This window comes from Oncorhynchus nerka, linkage group LG3 (genome assembly GCF_034236695.1).
Source record: "Oncorhynchus nerka isolate Pitt River linkage group LG3, Oner_Uvic_2.0, whole genome shotgun sequence".
Taxonomy (NCBI): Eukaryota; Metazoa; Chordata; class Actinopteri; order Salmoniformes; family Salmonidae; genus Oncorhynchus; species Oncorhynchus nerka.
The window spans coordinates 16,229,952-16,255,147 of record NC_088398.1 but is presented as its reverse complement, the minus strand read 5'-3'; the positions used below and the strand labels follow the sequence as shown (position 1 = coordinate 16,255,147).

Here is a 25,196-nt window from a genome sequence, read left to right as displayed (position 1 = left end):
ATCCCTGTTAGAGTCAACTCACATCAAACAGGCCAAGACAACCTTATGCCTTCCCAAAGCTCTGTATACTACACTCGGTGCCAATGTAATAACTAGGTAAATAGCAAATACATAGTATTAATATACACTGAGTGTACAAAACATAAGGAACACCTTCTTAATATGAAGTTGCACTCCTCCCTTTTGCCCTCAGAACAGACTCAATTCGTCAGGGCATGGACTCTACAAGGTGTTGAAAGCATTCCCACACGGATGCTGGCTCATGTTGACTACAACTCTTCCCACAGTTGTGTAAAATTGGCTGGACGTCCTTTGGGTGGTGGACCATTCTTGATACGCGGGGGAAACTGTTGAGCGTGAAAAACCCAGCAGCTTTGCAATTCTTGACACTCAAACCGGTGAGCCTGGCACCTACTACCATACCCCATTCAAAGGCACTTCAACCTCTTGTCTTGCCCATTCACCCTCTGAATGGCACACATACCCAATCCATGTCTCAAGTGTCTCAAGGCTTAAAAATCTGCCTTCAACCCGTCTCCTCCCCTTCATCTACACTGATTGGTGTAGATTGAACAAGTGATATCAATAAGGGATCATAGCTTTCACCTGGATTCACCTGGTCAGTCTGTCAGTCTATGAAAAGGTGTTCCTAATGTTTTGTTCGCTCAGTGTAAAGTGAATATAAGCTTACAGTGCAAAAGTTAGAAATCCTTGGGACATAGACCTAAAACGTTGTGTGGGCTGACATCATAGGCATGCTACTGAGCTGCTGTAATGAGCCTCATCGTCAAGTGGACTATAAGTTACGACCGCCTCACTGATTAGCTCACAAGAGGATGACTCAGTATACAATGTGAGGATCTATACAATGTATGTGGGAATGACATAATAACATCCATCTGTCTACCTCATCACAAGATAAGGACGAGGAATTATAGATGACTATGACTAGCACAACATCTCCATGACTCCCACAACAACTCCACAACAACTCCAAACAGAAATATGTCTCCATAAACTGAAAAGAATACTGTTTTGATAGTTGACTTCACTAAATCATCGAGCTATGACTTCTGTGATGCGTATCGTCTTCCAATACAGACTGTCTAGTATATCATCGCGTTAGATACTCTTCAAAGGGCGAATACTAAAATTAGCCCAATTAAATGACATATAACAACTTCAGCCAGGCTGTCTAGTACAGCCCATACGAGTCCAATTAGACACCCTATTCCTACCCTGGTCAAAAGTAGTGCACAACCGAAGTCCTACTCGAGATGAACCAGGGCATCACAGTGGGTGCACCCAGAGCTCCCCAAACTAAAGAAATGTCTTTCAGTGCAACAAGAAAGAGCAACTTTGTGCCAAGATTTCAACGCTCAACAAGCCAGCAGCAATTAGGAACCCTGCTGGAGAGGTTCCAGAAAGTGGGATGGCCTTTTCTGTCCTTTCCCTGTGGCTTCATGGTGTTGTAGGATACTGACAGGCCAAACAACATATCCATGGTTGCATCCCAAATGGCACCCTATTATAGTGAACATATTCCCTATTCCCTATATAGTACCTCAAAGGCATAGGGTTCTGGTCAAAAGTAGGTGAACTATATGGAATAGGGTGCCTTTTGGGACTCAGGCAACATATCAATTGCTCCTACCGTATGCTTGGACACAGTTATGGGTCATGTTGTTTGCGTTGTGTTTCACTGGCCTCTCTCTTACACCGTCATGACTAGCTATCCCAGTTTTAGCATCTACATAATGTGTGAAATTTGAAAGTCTAAATGCATCACCATGCAAATGACTTACTAGCTTGAACACTGCACAAAATACAACCTTATTAGCCAATATAGCAAGCTAAGCGGAGTCCTTACAGTTAACAATAATAGTAGCAGGTGAAATGGGCTACTCAAACCTCAGAGCATCTAGACAGAGACCATTTACAGGAAAATGCTGTTCATGCACATCATTCAGGTTCATGTTGCTATTGTTAACTCCCAGGACATGGTCTATAGCAGCTATAACAGAAAACACTGGCCACATACCAACTATAGACTGAAACAATAGAATACAATCCATTATAGCATTCCAAGCTGTCTTAAAGAGAAACTGAGAGAAAATATTTGTGGTAACTATGGGAGAAAGGAACATAGGCCGATTCATATATTTCTACCTTGTTAGAGATTACCATCAGCTTATAGTTCAAGGTCCCTTGTCTCCATTAATGTTGGGACATTCCTTCGCCAAACACATTTCCTAACATTGTCTTTAGACAGCTCTTTCTTAACTTCCTTACCTCCAGACTCCAGTGACCTAAAAGCTCAAGTCAATGCTGTGTAACATGCATACACTAAAGAATATAATAGATTATATAAATCATTAGGCTATATTACTCATCTTTCTAAAAGAATCAGTGTCTTCTTCACTTCAGCTTGACCCTGTCTGTCCCACTCAAACGTACGTCTGTGTGTCTGTGTGTCATCCATGGGGATGGTGGGAAACAGACTTCTTGACCAAGATGCACCAGACCAGGTGCTACAGAAACAGCGGAGCGCAAATGAACAGCTGCTCTGACTGTGGATCATCTGAGGTGGTCTCATCATGATCATAGGATGTTCCCAGGGCACCTATATGTACTTTTGTTTTACTTTCCAAAATGTTAATTCAACAGAATGACATTCTTACCCCAATTAATGTGGGGGGAAATGATGGCAGTGTGTTGTGTAGAAGCACAACAACAAAAAACATTGTGTTAGGTCATTAAATTGACTAGAGAGATAATTAGAATGTATACCAGAGATAAACTCAATAGTATTAGATATGTTAAAATCAATAACACTAATAACACAATAATCTGAATATTTTGTAAGGATTCATTTTATAGGGATTTGTGTATTGCCCTGCTGAACTAATGGGTATCTAAATAAACAAAACAGCAAAGGAAAAAAGTGATGGTCTATTCTTGGTTATTCCACAACATGTTGTATGAGAGTAAACAAGAAGATGTGATGTCCGGAGGATACGTAGGCCTGGCCTAAAACTCAGTTATGGTCCAGATAGGTTGTGCAGCCTCTTCACCTGGGCGGCATCATAGGCTACAGTTTGTTTACATGATAGGCTATCACAATCTACAGGATGTGCTTCTGACTAACAAGCAGCTCACTGCAAAATGTTTGTTGGCCACGACGCAGGGTACAGAATAATCGAAATATGTAGTCTACACACATCTCGGGATAGGGATACATTTCTTACATTTCATTTCTAGATTATAAACCATCCACGACACCTGTTTTCTTTTTTTCTTCTTTTTTACATTGAAGTGTGCGTAATTTACTATTATCCGAGGTTGACTCTGTTATCATATTGGAATAAAAACAGAGAGGATGACAGGGAGCCTGTTTAGGAGGATAATAATCGTATCTCTCTAACGCATCCACCCACCAATGGCTGGATTTGTTGATCAGTTTAACATCTATACGGGAACAATGTAGATTGCATTATCAATACAGTGAGCTACCGGAGGTGCTCGCCCCTCTTTCACTTACCCGACTTGAAAAACGCCGCTATGTCGGCCGCATCCTTAGCAGCCTCATCTATTCCCTCTCCAGAGCTCATGGCTGGAATACCGATGTGGAAAAATAATCTCCAAAGAATTTACTTCCTCTAGATTTTCCCGAGAAAATGGAAATGCAACACCATTGAAATTATATTCTACTGTAACACGCAGGCAATCTGTTCTATCTTCAATAGGCAAGAGACCTCCATCTTGGCGAGAATGAAAATTCTTATTACCGATCGGCGGCGCTCCAGAGCCTGAGCACAGAGGCAGAGGGGAAGTCCGTTGATAAAGGGGAGGTCTTGTATGGGGTCTCTGGCGCTGCAGGAATATCCCTGATATTTTGAGGCATTGTGCGCCACAAATGGGATGAAAGGGGAGCCAAATCATAAAGGCCACTTGGTGTAGCCTGGGTGCCAGTCTGTTTCTGCTCTCTTGCCAACTCCTTACGCAAGTATCATGTCAAGCATGTTTTGTTTTGTTTGACAATGACAATGGAGTTGGCAAAAGCACAAACAGATCTGGGACCAGGTTACACTTGACCACCAGACATGATGGAATATAGACATATACCTATCATGGGCTATGGTAGCCAACAGGAAAACATAGCTATGAGATGTTATTTATCACAAAAGCACTTCCTTCACTGGGAATAATCAAGACATTTCGACTATTTATCTGATCATGACTGGCCTGGTGTTATTATTTTCCATTTGAGATTGTATAGATCTACCTACAATAATGATTGATAGACGTCAGCTATCAAGTCTCCAGACGGTTCATTCTTCGATCAAACACTGCCACCCACTGGTTTTAAAAAGTATACGGCACCTTTATACATGCATTTTGTCCTCTTCGTAGTGTTGGTAAACCGATTGGCCTATGTTGGGATGCACAAATTCTGCAGTTTACAAAGCCGTTAGTAAAATCAAGTAATGAAGAGGATTATTGTGTGAATTTGGAAATAAATGGTCTCTGCTCTTCTCAGGGCCTATATTACAAAGTGTCATCGAGGCATCTTGAAAATATATATAATTGTATCCTGTGACACACTCAACAGCTGCACCAATGTATCAATTCATGGCCCTCTCTCCTGGGAATAATCATTAATTACACAGACTGTTTGAAAGATGAAGGCTTGTTTAGGCCTGTATGCTCTCCATACTTGTGCATCCCACCTGTGTGACCCATTCCCTCTAGGGTAACGTTACAAATTAACGCGAATATACTATTACAGAAAGATGACAGACAAACTGTGGACTAGCAGCCTACACAAAAACCACGTGTAGGCCAAAAAGCCATCCTTATCTTTCTACATTGATTAAAAATGAATCAATATCGGACATTTCTCAATGAGAAGTTGCTTTGTGGCCCCATGAGTGGACCGTGACAAATCATGTAGATTGGTGGTGTCTCTAGCCGAACTATTTCTATGGTCATCATGGTGCAGCCTGCAGGGATCTAGTTGTAGCTGCCCCCATCAGGAGAAAAAAAACGGTCCGTGCTATCCGGATTCCTTGGGACGTCCATACCCCATTGAAGTTGACATTGAAAAGGGTTAAGTTAAATGTTAAGGTTGGGGTTAGGCAAGAGTTATACTTAAGGTTAATGTTAGGGTATGGGTTAAGGTTGCGGTGTAGGGTATGGACGTCCCAATGATCCCGATTAGCAAATGCACAAAAAAATGTCCTACGTAACCAAGGAAACAGCTAACACAATTTAATTGGTGCGAAAGTGTTATCTGAGAACTACAGCTTGAGCCCCTCGAGCCAGCCCAGGACACCAAGGACCAAAATATAAGAATCCCGCGTGACATTAAAAACTTGCAACTGTTTCCAGAATTCTGATACTGTATTCACACTTCAAAGACATATTCGTGGTGGTGTGGAAACAACATGTCTCTCAGCTCGCGTTCTGCGAAGTGCAACTTGAGAAACAGGTCCCAACCCTCAGTCCCCGTGGAGTCAATAAAGGAAATGCAGGTTTGGTGATGGTATTATCAGCTATTTCGTTTGTGTAGATGTGATTGTAATGTATATTAGTTGTACTGTATATCTTTGTATTTGTCTGGTGGAGGTGGCAAGGTAGCCAATAGCTTGCATCGTGTTGTGGTCCTGTTTCTTTATGTGTTTCTTGCCAATAAATGTGTTTCCCTGCCAATAAAATTATGGCATTTTCTGGTAAGGAAGAGCATGCATATGTAGACTCAAGAGCTCACAATAATTGAAGCATATTTAAGCATGGCTAATGGCTGTATTCAGGCACTCTGCTTTGAGCCGTGCATAAGAACAGCCTTATAAATTGGTTACCAACGTAATTTAAACAGTACAAATAAAACATTGTGTCATACCTGTGGTAGGGCTTTCAGCCAATCAGCATTAAGGACTCAAACTTTATAATTTGCATTATAAACTGGTTGGTTCTAGCCCTGAATGCTGATTGGCTGACAGCTGTGGTATATGAGACAGTATACCAAGGGTATGACAAAACATGTATTTTTACTGCTTTAATTATGTTGGTAAGGTTGGACAAGACAAAATATTTTATTGCCTTTGAATGGGGTATGGTAGTAAGTGCTAGGCGCACCAGTTTGTGTCAAGAACTGCACGCTGCTGGGTTTTTCACGCTCAACCGTTTCCCGTGTGTATCAAGAATGGTCCATGTAACAAATTGACATCCAGACAATTTGACAGAACCGTGGGAAGCATTGGAGTCAACATGGACCAGCATCCCTGTGGAATGCTTTCGACACCTTGTAGTGTCCATGCCGCGATGAATTGAGACTGTTCTGAGGGCAATGTATGAATCTGTTATTCAATGCATTTCTACAGGCTAATGTTAGTAAATCCAAATTCAATGTTTCATAAAATATTTTTTAGGGATAGCTAAAGGGGTCCTAAAATTCCAAATCAAAGGGGTCCTAAAATTCCAAATTAAATAGCTAAATTAATTAAAAATGTTAAAAGGTCATATGGTGTTGGATATTAGGAAACAACGGTGATGTTATGGGAACGGTATGATGATGTTATGGGGACATTATGGTGATGTTATAGGAAAATTAGGTGGATGTTAAGGTGATGTTATAGGAGCATTGTAGGGACATTGAGGTGATGTTATGGAACATTTGGGGATGTTCTAGTGATGTTATGGGGACATTATGATGATGTTATATGGAAATTATGCTGATGTTATGGGGCAATTATGGTGATGCTCCCGAGTGGTGCAGCTGTCTAAGGCACTGCATCTCAGTGCAAGAGGCGTCACTACAGTCACTGGTTCAAATCCAGGCTATATCACATCCAGATGTGATTGGGAGTCCCATAGGGTGGCGCACAATTGTCCCAGTGTTGTCAGGGTTTGGCCAGAGTAGGCCGCCATTGTAAATAAGAATTTGTTCTTAACTAACTTGCCTAGTTAAATAAATGTTACATTTAAATATATATATATTTTAAATGTTATGGGGACATTTTGTGGATATTAAGGTGGTTATGGGGACATGTTGTGCTTGTTATGGTGATGTTATGGGGGCCTTCTCTTAGATCCCTCTGAGCTCTCACCAGATCATACATAATTCAGTGGGGACTCCAATTACCCAGTTTCTCCAAATGAGATGTCTCACTTTAGAAATCAGTCATGCCTTAGTGAAATATTCATTTTCTAACTGCTTTTAAATGCAAAGCTGCACGATAATTTTCCTAGTACCAAACGCTCTCTCACCCCATATGAGTGGCAGCTTCGTCTGTGAGCGTCCTCGGCCAATATTATATAATCTGATGGAATGTAATATTGAGGAGCGCTTTCAAGTGATATCCTCTGGGTACAAATTGTACATTTTGTTGTATGTGTCTGTTACCCAAAATCAATTCAATAGGCTGGTGTGTTTGTTTCTTGGTGTATGTTGTTCTCTTTGGACAGGCAGTAGCCAAATGCTGGTTGCCCTTTTGAATTTGATGTTTGGGTGGATTGTTTTGTCACTCAACATTTCTCCAGACTCGTTGGTCCCCTAATTTTTGAAGGATTGGCTCTGTCATATTAATCATCAGCTGCTGGCACTTTCATCTCACCCCACTTTTCACCACTTTACATGAGTGTTATTCCTTTCTAGTTCCAGTACAACATGCGTACAACATGCACACGGGTGAATGTCTTTTATTAAGAAGTCATTGTGTTCCTTGGTTGGATTGAACTAGGCCTAGCCTAACAATGATTTTCACAACATAGGTCTCGGCCTAGTATTGTGTATTGCTCTTTAACACCATCCATTCTCTGTTGGTCAATCCCTTCCTCAAGTAATTGGACCACTGGGCTCTTTTATACCTGTCCAGGGGAGACATGTCTGTAACTCTAACTGTCTGTAACTGTAGCCTCTACTCTACTGTATAACAATGACCCATTCAGCCCCAAGCCCCATTGTCGAAGTTGGTAAGGTGATAGCAGTGCTTTTGATAATTACCTAGCCTACAGGGGGTCACCCAATACTACACTATCTAGTTAGCAAGCCTCTGTCTGAGGAGAAAACAATATTATAATTTCAGATAGTAACCTTTGGGCTGGAAAATAAGTTGCTGATCGCTGGCAGTGCTTGTTCTGCAGTGCATGCACTGGAATTCTTGTCTGTGTTCTCATGAATAGTAATTAATGTCAATTAAGAGGGTAGATTCCTTAAATAGGTTGCTTTGTTGAAAGTGGCGATGCTTCACTTTAAACCTGACTATCAAAACAAGGTAAGCTGACCTACACAGTTCTGTTACATGACGTTACTTAGGCTACACTCAGGTCCCTATCTGTGACCAAATCATGCATTTCATCATGAATGTTTTAAGAAACCAACAATTGTATTTATCTTAATACCATAACAGTCTCCTGGACTGTTTACCAGACCATTGTGTAGATAGAGGTTCAGCCTGTAGGCTATGTTGTCCATCTATAAATGATCAATCAAAGGTATGGATTTTACAGTACTGGGGATTCATGAAAATACAGAGATGGGTAGTAACACACTACAAGTAACACGTTACAGTACTTGGGTAGTTTTCTTTTAGGAATGTGTACTGTACTTTAACTTGAGTAAATTCTATAGGGAAAAACATACGTTTAAAAATCTTTTTCAAATGTATCAAAACATTGTGAATATCACTGTCTTATTGCTTTTGTCAGATTTAAATTGGCTGCAAAAGGCTCTATTTCTTGTTTGCCTTTCTTTAGATTTTATGTAAATAACTGGTTAGTTAATTGAAAAACATGTCACTACTATGTCATAGTTCAATGTAAAACCGTATACATTTGTATTTCGGTTATTGCTTTTTGATCAACTTACACAACAAAATTAGCTACTGTAAGAACATAAACAAAACGTTGAGAGAATGAAAATTAGGCAGATGTGTTTTGGAGAAGAAAGTCAGTACATTAACTTGTATTCAGTGGAACTAAGGAGCATTTCCATTAACTCTTGTTGTTTGATCAATTTGTTTTCTCTTGTAGATCTGCATCAAGGCTGTGCTACTTATCACAAATATAGGCTAGTATTAAAATACACTGTCCACAATGTTTTGGTCATTACAATAATATCAATGCAGTTTGGATCATTTGGAATATGAGACTGCTCGCATCTTCAGATCAATGCCACATTATGTATTCGGGTAGGTAGCGCATAGAGCAGGGTTCCCCAACTGGCGGCCCCTTGGGCCGATTTTGGCCCGTGGGTGATTTAATTTGGTCCCCAAGTTTACTGAGCAAAAATTATTATTTTTTTGGGACATAAAAGATTAAGAACACCAGCAAATCAGTTCTAAGTGGTAAAACATGTTCAAAAGTATTCCCACGCATAATAGAGAGATATGTGATCGTATACAAATGTAAGCAAGGTTTTAGTCATATAAAATATATATATAATTATATGTTTGGCTTCTTGCTGCCAGTTTGCAGTCTATTTGTAATTATTTTCCGGCTCGATGACCATCCACTCAAGAACAAATCGTCCCGCGGCTGAATCTAGTTGGTGATCCCTGACATAGAGGCTTATACTTGGCCTCACCACATGGGTTCTCTGTGGTTTAGAGAGGTCAAGGTTGGACACAATACCTGACACAGTAATAGGGGATTATGAAGGTTCCTTTTCATCTGTTTTGTCACCTGCACAATAGCATCATGAAGGCTTGGTGTACAATATACTGTGGCCTTCTACTGTGATACCCATCACCTGTGGCTGTGTGTCATGTGCCGGAGCTTGGCAACTTGCCAGCATCTTTAAGTTGTTTGAATAGTTTATAGGAGATTTTAACTTCACTGACAGTTAGCTCAGTTTAAGAAAGGTGGGGAGCAAACAAAGGCATGCCAGTTATTCTCCTGAGTGATCACAGTCACTCTTATCTTCTCTACAGCACTCACTGATCTCTATCTGTAGCTACATAGATTGTAGATGGTCGTTTGGGAGCTGGCGTTGATATGAGGAGCTAAGAGTCATGTCTAGAGCATTTAGAAAACAGCTCTGGAAACAGAGTGTCTCAAGAGTGATCAAGGTAAGAGATTGTCACTGTAGGACTTGTATGATGATAGGAGAAGATGGAGTAGATCTACCGGAGACAACAAGCACCTAGTGGGTCCTTGCCAAATAATGGTTAGGGACAGGTCATCTATTTGATCACCGATTGGGGCTAATATGGTGTGCATGTTGCTGACTGTTTGATAAATGTATAGGCTCCAGAGTACAACTAAACTGAAATCAGTCATTGGTCAAGATTGGCTCTCGGTCTTGTTCTGTAGAATTGTGATAAATTCAGTAGAAACAAGCAATTTCAGTCAGTATTTTTTTGATACACTCTATGATAAAGACATTGTTTGCAATGGAGTTCATTGCAAACGTCGAGTGGATTAGAAGACTCACAATGTCCAAACGCCCATGTCACAGTTATGTCTTTTTCTCCTGAAGTATTTCGTGATTTGTTTTGTCAGGATAGTTTCATTCTAGCCATTCAGTTCTTATCTGAGCTGAAAGCTTGCAGACAGTTGAGGTCGCCATTGTGTACGCTTGATGCTTGGTGTGCTGTGGTGTGTGTCTGTAGGATGAAGCTTGAGGTGGCTGTTTGCTCATCATGAAAGCCTTGGACTGGAATCACTGCCAGCCCAGGGAGCAGGTGTGATGTGTGTGTCGCCCAGCAACCCCTGTCTTGGCTAGCTTATATAAGCATGTATTCCCTCCAGTGGTTCTGTTCTGGCAGTGTGGTAAATCAGTAGTGTACTGGCTGGCCTGTGATGCACATGCTGCGTGTCTAATGGAACCCTTTTCCCTACATCGTGCACTACTTTTGACCAGAGACCAAGCAGTGCACTATGTAGGGAGTAGGGTTCCATTTAGGATGCAGTCTGGGGCTTGGGTTTGTCCAATAGGTCAATAGCTGTGTTTGGTCTTTCGTGTCCAGGCTTGTTGACTGATGGCTGCTGCCTCTGATCTGCTGCATGACCTCAAGGCCTGCTGTAAATCTTTAGCCATCGTCTTCTGCTATCTTCTTCCACAGCCTTCTCCTACTCCCACCAGATACCTGGATGGAACTCATGTGGATATATCTTTTAATTGGGCTTATCCATTGGAGTAAATGTGACTCAGACTTGGCCTTAACGTCTTTAAAGTGCAACAGACCAGTGAGCCAGCTTGGCATGAATAACTCATGAATAACTCAGACTGCTGAGTTATTGATGCCAAGCCGGCTCACTGGTCTGTTGCACTTTAAAGACGTTAAGGCCAAGGCCATTTACTGTGACTTATCCATGGCATCAAATACATTCTTACACAAATGCGTGCGTCCACGTGTGCCATCGCCCCCACGTTGATTTTATCCCCCCACACCAGACTCGATCAGGACACGCAGGTTGAAGTATGAAAACAAACTCAGAACCAATTATAGATATATTTTTTGGTTTTGAATTTTACCCCGTTTTCTCCCCAATTTCGTGGTATCCAATTGTTTTTAGTAGCTACTATCTTGTCTCATTAATACAACTCCCATACGGGCTCGGGAGAGACGAAGGTTGAAAGTCATGCGTCCTCTGATACACAACCCAACCAAGCCGCACTGCTTCTTAACACAGCGCACATCCAACCCGGAAGCCAGCCACAGTGTGTCGGAGGAAACAACGTGCACCTGGCACCCTTGATTAGCGCGCACTGCACCCGGCCCGCCACAGGAGTCGCTGGTGCGCGATGAGACAAGGATATCCCTACCGGCCAACCCCTCCCTAGCCCGGACGACACTAGGCCAATTGTGCGTCGCCCCACGGACCTCCCGGTCGCGGCCGGTTACGACAGAGCCTGGGCGCGAACCCAGAGTCTCTGGTGGCACAGCTGGTACAGCGCCCTTAACCACTGCGCCACCTGGGAGGCCCCCAATTATATTAATTTGGGGACAGGTCGAAAAGCATTAAACATTTATGGCAATTTAACTAGCCAGCTTGCTGTTGCTAGCTAATTTGTCCTGGGATATAAACATTGGGTTGTTATTTTAGCCGAAGTGCACAAAATCCTCTACTCTGACAATTAATCCACGGATAAACTGAATTTGTTTCTAGTCATCTCTCCTTATTCCATCAGGCTTATTCTTCTTATTTTGGACTTTATATGGCGGTTGGCTACCAACTTTAGGTGCATTACCGCAACTGACTGGAGTGTGGACCTAAGTTCATCTTTCAATCACCCACGTGGGTATATGCTTCTAAAAACCAATGAGAAGATGGGAGAGGTCGGACTTTCAGCGCATTGAGCATCACAAATAGAACCAATTTCTATTTTAGGGCCTGGCCACGCAGACGCTCGCTGATGCGCTCAAGCAGTGTGGGTGCAATGATTGAATAACATGTATGTGTACATTTATTTTGCAACGCACACGCATGCGATGTGTCCGGTCTGGTCATGTTAGGGGAAAATATATAGTGTTTGCCAAATAGTAACATGCCAGTGTAGATACAAAGAAATGCAGGAACAGCTTAAGTGTGCTTAGTATTTCTGGTCTGCCCAGTAGCTATAAAATGTTTTGTTATTAAGTTGCAATGTGCTGAACCCAAAGGGCCTAGATCCCAAAATAGACTAACCCTTGCAAGTAAAAAGGTAGCTTAACCTAGAACGAAACACTTCTCCAGACAACACAGGCTACATTCCAGACTGTCAATGGGGAAAATAAAACCAGAGGTTGAAAGCATCTGCATCCGGCCCACAAAATACAACACCAAGTCGGCTTAATTTATTGGCTTGCCTTTTTTCTGCCGTTACCTAGCAGCACCACCAAGCAACTCATTGTAGTAGATTTTACTATCTCTGTTCTCTGTCTTCTTTAACATGAGGCCCCCAGCCACTGGGCTGTCCAGGGTAGTGTTATAGGCTAGCCAGAAACAGTCTGTTTCACTGTATATAACCTGTGGATAGCTAGTGGGTAGGAGTGGTATAGAAGACAGAGAAAGAGGCATAGCTAAATAGTCTAGAGTATAGGGAAAATGTTTTATCACAGATCATGGTTCAAGAGATTTCCATGAAGGAATAAGCTATCACTTTCATTTTCACTTCTTTGTGTGGGATTTTGCTGTTTTTTTTATTTGATTAATGAATTTTTACTGTTAATAACAAAGCTGCAGTATATATTGAAGATATTGTATTTTTTTCTGATATTTATTCAATGGAGTTTGCAAGTATCCTGAATTCTGCTGTCTTGGCTGACATGTGAAAGTGATTGTCATTCTGTGAGCATTTTGAACAATGGCTGACTCAAAGTCTAGAAGGAGTAAAAGGGAGCCTCAATCATTTCTCATATCTAACAGCAAGATTGTTGCATTCAAAGTATGTGTGAATTACTCTGTTGTATCCAGTCATTATCATTTGAATTTCTTTAATTATTCATCAGAATTTGGTTCCGCCTCTTGTCGAAGCAATCCATCCAGTTTGAATCTGTACTGGGGTTGACTTGATTATACCACTCTCTGTCTCTTTGTTTGCAGCAAAAGCTGAAAGAGGAGCGTGAGGCTAAGAGAGCTCAGCTGGATGGCAGACATGACTACATCCTCAGCATCGTGGCTTCCTGCCTGGGCCTGGAGAAGGCTGATGTGGAGGATGCCATTCTGGAGGGAACTCAGGTAGGGCATAACACTTCACTGTTCCACCTCCATCAATCCCCTACACTGTGGTCCCTTGTGACAGACTGTTGAGTGAGCTGGCCACTGCTTGCGGATGCAACATTTGTTTCTGCACACCTGTATGTATGGTAATAACTTGTGAAAAAGTGATTGAATCAAGTAAAGGTCAATTCATTGTGGGAACGGTGATTGTGATGAACCTGTCTCCCATAGATTGAACGCATGGAGCAGTTCTTTGTGGCTGAGGGACTTCCTCATATCATGTTCTACTATCAGGATGTGGAGCCAGCTGAAGCAGGTAAGATGATTGGCCATGAAGGGAAATAATAGGGGAATATAATAATAGCAGAGTAATAACACAGTTAATAGTAGAGTTACAGCTCAAAGACAAAGAGGCTGAAACTTGCAAGGCTTGAGTAATGTATATTACCCTTCTTCCGGTCGTAAAGATGATATAGTGGGTAACTGCTTTGTTTGTCTCTCTAGCAGCAGCAGCAGCAGCTGCCTTGGCCCCAAACCGGAGTAAGAAGGCCAAGGTGTTTGTCACTGAGGGCAAAGATGTGGCTCTGACTGGTGTCTGTGTGTTCTTCACAAGAGCCAATCCCTCCAAGGCTATCACCTCTGAGAATGTCCACAGGGTGAGCCTTCACCTTACTATCCAACACAAGGCTCTCTAACCCTGTTCCTGGAGAGCTACGTCCTGTAGGGTTTTCACCCCAACCCTAATCTAGCACACCTGATTCTAAAAATTAACTGACTGATAAACTGAATCAGATTAGTTACACTGGGATTGGATTGAAAACCTACAGGAGGGTAGCTCTCCAGGAACTGGGTTGGAGAACCCTGATCCAACACATAGTCGGCATTATACGTTTGATCAAGATTTATATGTCTAAAGGCTTAAACAATGTTTGTATAACAATGTTCTTATCATTCATAACACTATTTAACCTTGCCTTCAGGAAAACTGCTTAAAGACTTTAAGGCTTAAAGCACACAATATTAGTAACAGTATGACACGTCAGCCCAATCCTTGCTTCTAAAATGGTGTCATCCCCTGGCCTACTGTGTGGTCATGTCAATCTAAAATTCTCTGGCCCTGGTAGGAGGTGAATTTCAACATGCTGGACACCACAGAGGTAGGCCTGCTTAAAAGTGTGGAGCAGCTGCTGTCTGAGATCTTCATACCCAGCCTGAAGAAGATGGACCATGGCTGGGGAGAGCTGGCCAGTCCACAGGCACAGTCAGTTAAACAGGAATTCATCAGCTCACTGGACAGCTTTGTGTCTGTGCTGGCCGGGGCACAGGAAAGCCTGCAGGAGAAGGTAGGTGACGTGAACGCTCAACAGACCTGGCTTCAAATACTATTTCAAATATCGAAATTACTTTCACATGCATTTCAAAGTACAGTGGCAAGAAAAAGTAGGAGAACCCTTTGGAAATACCTGGATTTCTGCATAAATTGGTCATAAAATTTGATCTGATCTTCATCTAGGTCACAACAATAGACAATCACAGTCTGCTTAAACTAATAACACACAAACAATTATACGTTTTCATGTCATTATTGAACACACCGTGTAAACATTCACAGTGCAGGGTGGGAAAAGTATGTGAACCCCTTTGGCAGCAATAACCTCAACCAAAAGTTTTCTGTAGTTGCGGATCAAACCTGCACAACGATCAGGAGGAATTTTGGACCATTCCTCTTTACAAAACTGTTTCAGTTCAGCAATATTTTTGGGATGTCTGGTGTGAACTTCTCTCTTGAGGTCATGCCACAGCATCTCAATCGGGTTGAGGTCAGGACTGGGCCACTCTGGAAGGCGTATTTTCTTCTGTTGAAGCCATTCTGTTGTTGATTTATTTCTGTGTTTTGGGTTGTTGTCCTGTTGCATCACCCAACTTCTGTTGAACATCAATTGGCAGACAGATAGCTGTTACGGTTTTCTTCTTCCTCTTCCTCTGAAGTGCGTTCCACCGCATAACACGGTGCCTGACCTGTACCACGTCCACCACGGTTAACACTGCTAGGCGCACTGTAGCGCTGAGCTGGCACAGGACGTGCAAGGCTAGGGAGGTGCACAGGAGGCCTGGTGCGTGAGGCTGGCACCATCTTCACCAGCCGACTAGCACGCACCTCAGGACGAGTATGGAGAGCTGACCCAGGTGCCATCAAATCCCCGACACGCTCCGTCGGGCGAATTCCGTGCCTCATGCACCAACACAGCAACTCCCTCAGAACTCTCTCCTCCAATTTCCCCATTAACTCCTTCACAGTCTCTGCTTCGCTCACCTCCAACACCGGCTCTGGTTCTGGTCTCCTCCTTGGCTCCTTACGATAAACAGGGGAAGTTGGCTCAGGTCTGACTCCTGACTCTGCCACACTCTCCCTGTGCCTCCCCCAATACATTTTTTGGGGCTGACTCTCGGGCTCCATTCTCCTATAACCCTCCTCGCACTGCTCCAGCGAATCCCAGGTGGGCTCCGGCACTCTCCTTGGGTCGACCGCCCACCTGTCTATTTCCTCCCAAGTCGTATAATCCAGACTTCGTTGCTCCTGCTGCCGCTGCCTGTCACCACGCCGCTTGGTCCTGTTGTGGTGGGTGATTCTGTTACGGTTTTCTTCTTCCTCTGAAGAGGAAGTGTAGCAGGGATCGGAGGACCAAAATGCAGCGTGGTTATTTCGATACATCTTTAATCAAAGATAAACACGAACAATACAAAAACAATAAACGTAACGTGAAAACCTAACCAGCCTTATCTGGTGCAAACAAACACAGAGACAGGAACAATCACCCACGAAACACTCAAAGAATATGGCTGCCTAAATATGGTTCCCAATCAGAGACAATGATAAACACCTGCCTCTGATTGAGAACCACTCCAGGCAGCCATAGACTATTCTAGACAACCCCACTAACCACTATCCCATAACCTACAACAAACTCCTTGAAAAAACACACCACATAAAATAACCCATGTCACACCATGGCTTGATCAAAATAATAAAGAAAACACAAAATACTAAGACCAGGGCGTGACAGAACCCATAGGGGAGGGTCCGGGTGGGCGTCTGTCCACGGTGGCGGCTCCGGCGCGGGACGTGGACCCCACTCCAACAAAGTCTCAGTCCGCTTAATACGTGTCCTTAGATGTGTGACCCTCGCCGCAGATCTTGGCCTAGTAACCCTAACCAAGGGCCCCACTGGACTAAGGGGCAGCTCCGGACTGAGGGACAGCTCGGGACTGAGGTAGCTTGGGACTGAGAGGTAGCTCGGGACTGAGGGGTAGCTCGGGACTGAGGGGTAGCTCGGGACTGAGGTAGCTTGGGACTGAGAGGTAGCTCGGGACTGAGGGGTAGCTCGGGACTGAGGGGTAGCTCGGGACTGAGGAGTAGCTCGGGACTGAGGGGTAGCTCGGGACTGAAGGGTAGCTCAGGACTGAAGGGTAGCTCAGGACTGAGAGGAAGCTCAGGCAGGTTGATGGCTCTGGCAGATCCTGGCTGGCTGGTGGTTCTGGCAGATCCTGGCTGACTGGTGGTTCCGGCAGATCCTGGCTGACTGGCGGTTCCGGCAGATCCTGGCTGATCCTGGCTGAATGGCAGATCCTGGCTGAATGGCGAATGGCGGAACCTGGCTGACTGGCGGATCTGGAAGATCCTGGCTGACTGGCAGATCCTGGCAGACTGGCGGCTCTGGCTGCTCCATGCTGACTGGTGACTCTGGCTGCTCCATGCTGACTGGCGGTTCTGGCTGCTCCATGCTGACTGGCGGCTCTGGCTGCTCCATGCTGACTGGCAGCTCCATGCAGACTGGCTGCTCCTTGCAGACTGGCAGTTCCTTGCAGACTGGCAGCTCTGGCAGCTCCTTGCAGACTGGCAGCTCTGGCAGCTCCTTGCAGACTGGCAGCTCCTTGCAGACTGGCAGCTCCTTGCAGACTGACAGTTCTGGCAGCGCTGAACAGGCGGGAGACTCTGGCAGCGCTGGAGAGGAGGAAGGCTCTGGCAGCGCTGGAGAGGAGGAAGGCTCTGGCAGCGCTGGAGAGGAGGAAGGCTCCGGCAGCGCTGGACAGGCGAGGCGCACTGTAGGCCTGATGCGTGGTGCTGGCACTGGTGGTACTGGGCCGAGGACACGCACAGGAAGCCTGGTGCGGGGAGCTGCCACCGGAGGGCTGGTGTGTGGAGGTGGCACTGGATGGACCGGACCGTGAAGGCGTACTGGAGATCTTGAGAGCAGGGCTGGCACCATCCGCCCTGGCTGGATCTTCACCCTAGCCCGGCAGATGTGAGGAGCTGAGATGTAGTGTACCGGGCTAAGCACGCGTACTGGGGACACCGTGCGTTCCACCTCATAACACGGTGCCTGACCAGTACCACGTCCACCACGGTTAACACTGCTAGGCGCACTGTAGCGCTGAGCTGGCACAGGACGTGCAAGGCTAGGGAGGTGCACAGGAGGCCTGGTGCGTGAGGCTGGCACCATCTTCACCAGCCGACTAGCACGCACCTCAGGACGAGTATGGAGAGCTGACCCAGGTGCCATCAAATCCCCGACACGCTCCGTCGGGCGAATTCCGTGCCTCATGCACCAACACAGCAACTCCCTCAGAACTCTCTCCTCCAATTTCCCCATTAACTCCTTCACAGTCTCTGCTTCGCTCACCTCCAACACCGGCTCTGGTTCTGGTCTCCTCCTTGGCTCCTTACGATAAACAGGGGAAGTTGGCTCAGGTCTGACTCCTGACTCTGCCACACTCTCCCTGTGCCTCCCCCAATACATTTTTTGGGGCTGACTCTCGGGCTCCATTCTCCTATAACCCTCCTCGCACTGCTCCAGCGAATCCCAGGCGGGCTCCGGCACTCTCCTTGGGTCGACTGGGTGATTCTGTTACGGTTTTCTTCTTCCGCTGAAGAGGAAGTGTAGCAGGGATCGGAGGACCAAAATGCAGCGTGGTTATTTCGATACATCTTTAATCAAAGATAAACACGAACAATACAAAAACAATAAACGTAACGTGACGTGAAAACCTAAACAGCCTTATCTGGTGCAAACAAATACAGAGACAGGAACAATCACCCACGAAACACTCAAAGAATATGGCTGCCTAAATATGGTTCCCAATCAGAGACAATGATAAACACCTGCCTCTGATTGAGAACCATAGACTATTCTAGACAACCCCACTAACCACTATCCCATAACCTACAACAAACTCCTAGACAAAACACACCACATAAAATAACCCATGTCACACCCTGGCCTGATCAAAATAATAAAGAAAACACAAAATACTAAGACCAGGGTGTGACAACAGCATAACATTCTCCTGCAAAATGTCCTGATAAACTTGGGAATTCATTTTCCCGTCGATGATAGCAAGCTGTCAACCACATCAAAGCAGCCCCAAGACATGATGCTGCCTCCACCATACTTTACAGTTAGGATGAGGTTTTGATGTTGGTGTGCTGTCTTTTTTTCTCCACACATAGTGTTGTGTGTTCCTTCCAAACAACTCAACTTTAGTTTCATCTGTCCACAGAATATTTTGCCAGTAGCACTGTGGAACAATGGGTTTTTTGGACAGCAGGGGCTTCTTCCGCGGTGTTCTCCCATGAACACCATTCTTGTTTAGTGTTTTACATATAATTCGCTCGTCAACAGAGATGTTAGTCTTTAGCTGACACTCTAGGATTCTTTTTAACCTCATTGAACATTCTGCGTTGTGCTCTTGCAGTCATCTTTGCAGGACGGCTACTCCTAGGGAGAGTTGCAACAGTGCTGAACTTTCTCCATTTATAGACAGTTTATCTTACCGTGGACTGATGCACATCAAGGCTTTTAGAAATACTTTTGTAACCCTTTCCAGCTTTATGCAAGTCAACAATTCTTAATCTTACGTCTTCTGAGATCTCTTTTGTTCGAGGCATTGGTTCACATCAGGCAATGCTTCTTGTGAATAGCAAACTCAAATGCTGTGAGTGTTTTTTTTATAGGACAAGGCAGCTCTAACCAACATCCCCAACGTCATCTCATTGATTGGACTCCAGGTTAGCTGACTCCAATTAGCTTTTGGAGAAGTCATTCGACTAGGGGTTTTCATACTTTTTCCAACCTACACTTTGAATGTTTAAATGATGTTTTCAATATAAACAAGAAAATACAATCATATGTGTGTTATTAGTTTAAGCACACTATGTTTGTCTATTGTTGTGACTTAGATGAATTGATGACCAATTTATGCAGAAATACAGGTAATTCCAAAGGGTTCATGTAATGCTCCGGGTGTCGTGGGTGTGGAGTCAGACGCAGGAGACAGAGAATGCAAGGCTGTGCTCTTTTAATGCACCAACGCACCACAGGGTGCTCACAATAATAACGGCCCCAAACAGAGGGAATGAGAAAGGTACAACTGAAATTTCACGACCAGGAACAAACACGTTCCTCTACAGGTGCTACCAATAAACATACAAGGAGGGGGAGGAAAGACAATCAGTGGCAGCTAATAGGCCGGTGACGACGACCGCCGAGCGCCACCCGCCCGGGAAGGGAAACCACCCTCGGTCGGACTCGTGACAGTTCACATAACTTTTTCTTGCCACTGTAATTATTCAGACGTGTTTTATTTGAAAAGACAAGTAGTTGAATATTGGAATGTATTTGGAAAACTCAAATACACTGACTCAAATACACTCCCATGTATTTAACCCAGGTATTTGAAAATAATATTTGAAATAAGTATTTGAAAATACTTTCAAAAAGTATGCTATTTATAGAAAATTATTTGAAAATAATTAAAAATAATTCCAATAGATGTGGTTGATTTGGGCCACATTATTTGAAAATACTCAAATACACAGAATATAAGTATTTAAATAACAAATAATCAAATACACACACACACTCACATGCTTATCAAAATAAACAAATGTAATTTTGCAATTACTAATATACGGATATACAATTGATATCATTAATCATTTAATTTAGGTGAATCTAAAAGAATGTGACGAATTTGACCTGAAGACACTGAAAGGCCCGTCTGACTTCATTGCTGTGGCTAACAGCACAGAGGCAACAGAGAAGATAGAGGCCTGTATGAAAGTGTGGATCAAACAGATTGAACAGGTAAAATAGATTGAACCTCAATAGCATCATACACACTTATCCCCTCCGTGGACCTGTTTTATTGTGGGTGGAGGTGTGCGTTCAATATAGTCAATACAATACAACTTTATTTATCCTCTCAGGGGAAATTACATCAAGATCCACCACATCTAACACAGTGTATAGATATTGCATTCCCCAATCAGCAGTGATTGTGTTGTATCCAGGTGCTGGCTGAGAGTGACCAGCTGAGGAAGGAGGCAGATGACCTGGGGCCGCGGGCCGAGCTGGACCACTGGAAGAAACGCATGTCCCGCTTCAACTACCTCCTGGACCAGCTGAAGAGCCCCGATGTCAAATCTGTCCTGGGCGTTCTCATGATGGCCAAGTCAAAACTCATCAAGGTGAGCAAGCTGTTACACCCTGTCCTCCGTAACACAGGAGTAGATGTTAAAGGCCTGCTAATAAAATGTTAAAATCTCAATTTCGAATTTTGCTACATGAGACTCGTTCGTGGGAGCCAGTCACATAAACAAATTAAGTAAAGTGCTCCTCTATGCTTACTGAACATGGCTCTCATATCTGAATTCAGTTGGTGTTTTCTGTATTACTGTAGCAGAATAGGTATAGTGCATGTTTGATGACTGTATCTGTCCCACCAGTCCTGGCGAGAGCTGGACACCAGGATCACTGACTCAGCCAACGAGGCCAAGGACAATGTGAAGTACCTCTACACTCTGGAGAAGTTCTGTGACCCGCTCTACAACAGTGATCCTGTGAGAGACTAATATTGTATAGTTTTCAATATAACAACTAATTTTCCTCTAAGATTTACTAACTACAGACTTACATAGTTGCCAGTTTCCCGGGCCAAACAGATTATGCTTAATCCTGGACTAAGAAGAACTCTCAATTTAAAACCTTTTAGTCCAGGACTAAGCTTAATCTGTGAAACCGGTTCTCTATGTATATCGATCTTAATGGATTTGAAAATTCATCATTGTATGATTGTATTGATTGCTAAATGAACGCAGGTGTCGATGGTGGAGGCCATTCCAGGCCTGATCAATGCCATCCGGATGATCCACAGTATCTCCCGCTACTACAACACCTCAGAGAAGATCACCTCCCTGTTTGTCAAGGTCATTATTGCCAAGATAGTGTATTTAACCACCAAGAAGAAGAGGTGACTGTAAATCTCGCTCACAATTAAAAGCTGCCAGATGTATTACATTTAATCATTAGGAGTGTATTGAAATCAATCTTGTCAATTCTTCTTTGATGTTCTTGGTGCATTTGGAGGTAGACAGCTGAAGTGCTGTCTACCTCCGTCCCAAGCCTGTTAACCAGTCATCCCATTGAGATTACTTATTAGAGTGGCACGTGAAATGTATCCTTTTTTCTTCGGTATCTCCATGTCTTAGGTTACCAACCAGATGATTACAGCATGTAAGGCTTACATCACCAACAACGGTTCTGCGTCCATATGGGACCAGCCTCAGGGTGTTGTAGCTGAGAAACTGAAAGCTGCTATCCACCTAAACCAGGTACTGCTTTCAACACACTATAACCAGATCATTTAAAATACTGTGCTAAATCAAGGAACAAAGAAATGTGCTTTTTGAAAGTACAGGCCCTTAAGAGCTTTAATGTATAAAATAATATATTATATCTAGTGTAATACCACCACATCCTTTACGCACTTCTCACAAATTATTATACTATTTTACAGTGTAACTTCCTTTCCATGCTCCTCCAATGACTTTTCATCTGGATCCCATCTATCTCATTATAGGAGTACCAGAAGTGCTTCCACAAGACCAAGGAGAAGCTGGAGCAGAGTCCCTCCGAGAGGCAGTTTGATTTCAGTGAGATGTACATCTTTGGGAAGTTTGAGACGTTCCAACGACGCCTCTACAAGATCCTGAACATGTTCAGCACCATCACTACTTACTCAGCCCTACAGGACTCCAAGATAGAAGGCCTGGAAACTATGGCAACCACTTTTCAGGTATATTGTTGGGAGATTAGAATAGTTTGTAGACATTACTTTTTAGGCATGACCTTTTTAGATGTTACCCTTTTAGACATGACTTAACACATTGCATTTTTATACGTTACCTTTTTATACGTTACCGTTTAATGTTACCTTTTTAACTTTACTTTTTTTAGACGTTATCTTTTCAGACGTTTGCGTTTTACACGTTACCTTTTTAGATGTTTTTCCTTGCAACTGTAGTAATGTTATATCTGCTCTTTCTATTGCTTCCGCTGGACAGACTGCAGAAATGCAGGGGAAATGGGAGGTAACTTTACCACAAGTTTTTTTGTCCTTGTTTTTGTCCATCAGTGCATGCCTCATCATCATTATCATCAACTCTACCAAGCATATAGCCATACTAAACTCCTAACTGTCTCTCTTTCTAAAAGAGCTGCAAAATCTGGACCCTCTCTTTATAAAATGATCCACCGCAATTGTTGCAACCCTTATTACTAGCCTGTTCAACCTTGCTTTCGTATCGTCTGAGATCCCTAAAGATTTGAAAGCTGCCACGGTCATCCCCCTCTTCAAAGGGGGTGACACTCTATTACTAAGTCCTGATGGCCTTTTGTTAAAGTTGACAGTTTGTTCACAGGAGCCAGAATATACATATTTTATGGTAAGCTGCTCATTGGAGAAATTACTGCTATTTTATACACTGCCTTTCATCCCTGCCATTGTATATGGAGGATCTTTAAATAGGGATGGTGTCCAGCCAGAAGCTGCATGTCATCATCATTCCACATTCTATATTATGTGGCCTACTACTCTGATTAAAATGAAATTAAACCCAACAGTCTCACAACATTCAACGGAAACATTGTTGACAGTCTTTTGGCTTTGGTTGGAATGAATACAGACACAAGAAATGATCAAAAGCCTCAAGAGCTTTGGAAAGAATGGAAAAATAACCTGTCTGCCTTTTATTTTCAGAGCATTGTATTGAGCATGAAGAAAAAGCACTACAGTTTCCTTGATCAGAGAAGAACAGACTTCGATCAGGACTATGATGAGTTTTGTAAAAATACCACTGACTTGCATGTACGTTTACACTTAATAACAAACTTACCAGTAAATCATAACACAACATATCTAAATAATCTCCTAATTTACTTGCACAATTGTTTGTTATGTTCATTTGCTTTCAGAATCAGCTGAAGACCTTCATGGATAACACTTTCGATACGATTCAAAACACAGAGAGGGCTTTGAATGTACTCAAAACATTTGAAAGGTACTGTCATTTCAGTCCACCTCTATGTCAAACTAACCTTCAATTCATTTCAGTCCTTTTAACAGCCATTTCATTCATTCTCCATTTGATATCATAATCTCCCCTTACATCACCAAGACTGGGTATTCCAGACCTGGGCATCGATGAGAAGTACCAGCGGATCCTTCAGAACTATGGGAGAGACATAGAGATGGTGTCCCGTAACTACACCAAGCAGAAGATGGATCCTCCCATTGGCCGGGACCTGCCCCCGGTAGCTGGTAAGATCCTGTGGGCCCGCCAGCTGTACCGGAGGATCCAGGAACCCATGGATCTGTTTCAGGAATCCCCTGGGGTGCTGGCTACGCCCGAGGCCAAACGCATCATCAGGAACTACAACAGGGTGGCCAGGGTGCTGCTGGAGTTTGAGATGCTCTACCACAGTGGATGGATGAAGCAGGTAAGACAGGGCCCCTCCTGGTTGTCTTATTTATTGTGATCTTAAAGGCAAAACTGATTCTTAAATCAGCATTCCTACTCTGAGACTCTTAATAGGGTCTCTGGAGTACTGGCTGGACTTATACTCCAGTAGCATAGCAGCGTTAACTGTTACTGTGATTAATGTTGATCTGTACCTTATCTGTAGCCTGGTCCCAGATCTGTTTGTGCTGTCATAGTTGGCAAGACTGATATTACTTTTGATTGACTTGTTGATTTCCCACAGACATACTGTAGATGACTCATATCACTCATACACTCTCTTGCTCTCTCGCTGTCTCTCTCACACACACGTTCTCACTCCCCAGATCGAGGAGGTCAGACTGGGCCTCCAGGCCTCTTTACTGGTCAAATGTCCCGATACGGGGGACCTGTTTGTCAACTTTGACCCCCAGATCCTGACTCAGATTAGGGAGACAGACTGCATGACCAGGATGAGGCTGGATATTGCTCCCTTTGCCGCCATCTTACAGCAGAAACAAGATGCCCTCAAGAAGAACTACAACAAGCTGCAGGTACACTAGTTTTTCCATGATGCCTTTTGATCAACTGCATATTGAGCATGATACTCTGCTAAATGACTTAAATGTAATGTAAATGTAATACTGTATCCTGTATCTTAAAAGGTTTATGTACACTCAACAGTAATAAAAGGGCTGTCATTTCAATTCAT

General features: G+C 43.5%; 1 protein-coding gene and 1 pseudogene across 1 annotated transcript in view; one reads left to right on the top strand and one right to left on the bottom strand.

The window, feature by feature from the left end:
- The window catches only part of LOC115114073 (triple functional domain protein-like), a 139,962-nt pseudogene extending 136,198 nt beyond the window's left edge, over positions 1 to 3,764 (bottom strand).
- Positions 3,765 to 5,380: 1,616 nt separating this feature from the next.
- Positions 5,381 to 25,196, top strand: part of LOC115114066 (dynein axonemal heavy chain 5-like) — a gene marked incomplete at its 5' end in the record, with an annotated part of 70,343 nt that continues 50,527 nt past the window's right edge. The window contains 17 exon segments of the mRNA XM_065008896.1: positions 5,381 to 5,485; positions 5,487 to 5,534; positions 13,531 to 13,665; positions 13,879 to 13,963; positions 14,152 to 14,303; positions 14,772 to 14,990; positions 20,655 to 20,792; positions 20,999 to 21,175; positions 21,434 to 21,547; positions 21,806 to 21,913; positions 22,196 to 22,318; positions 22,567 to 22,782; positions 23,051 to 23,077; positions 23,746 to 23,853; positions 23,961 to 24,046; positions 24,164 to 24,485; positions 24,832 to 25,038. Of these exon segments, the coding sequence (XP_064864968.1) occupies positions 5,381 to 5,485; positions 5,487 to 5,534; positions 13,531 to 13,665; positions 13,879 to 13,963; positions 14,152 to 14,303; positions 14,772 to 14,990; positions 20,655 to 20,792; positions 20,999 to 21,175; positions 21,434 to 21,547; positions 21,806 to 21,913; positions 22,196 to 22,318; positions 22,567 to 22,782; positions 23,051 to 23,077; positions 23,746 to 23,853; positions 23,961 to 24,046; positions 24,164 to 24,485; positions 24,832 to 25,038 (2,370 nt within the window).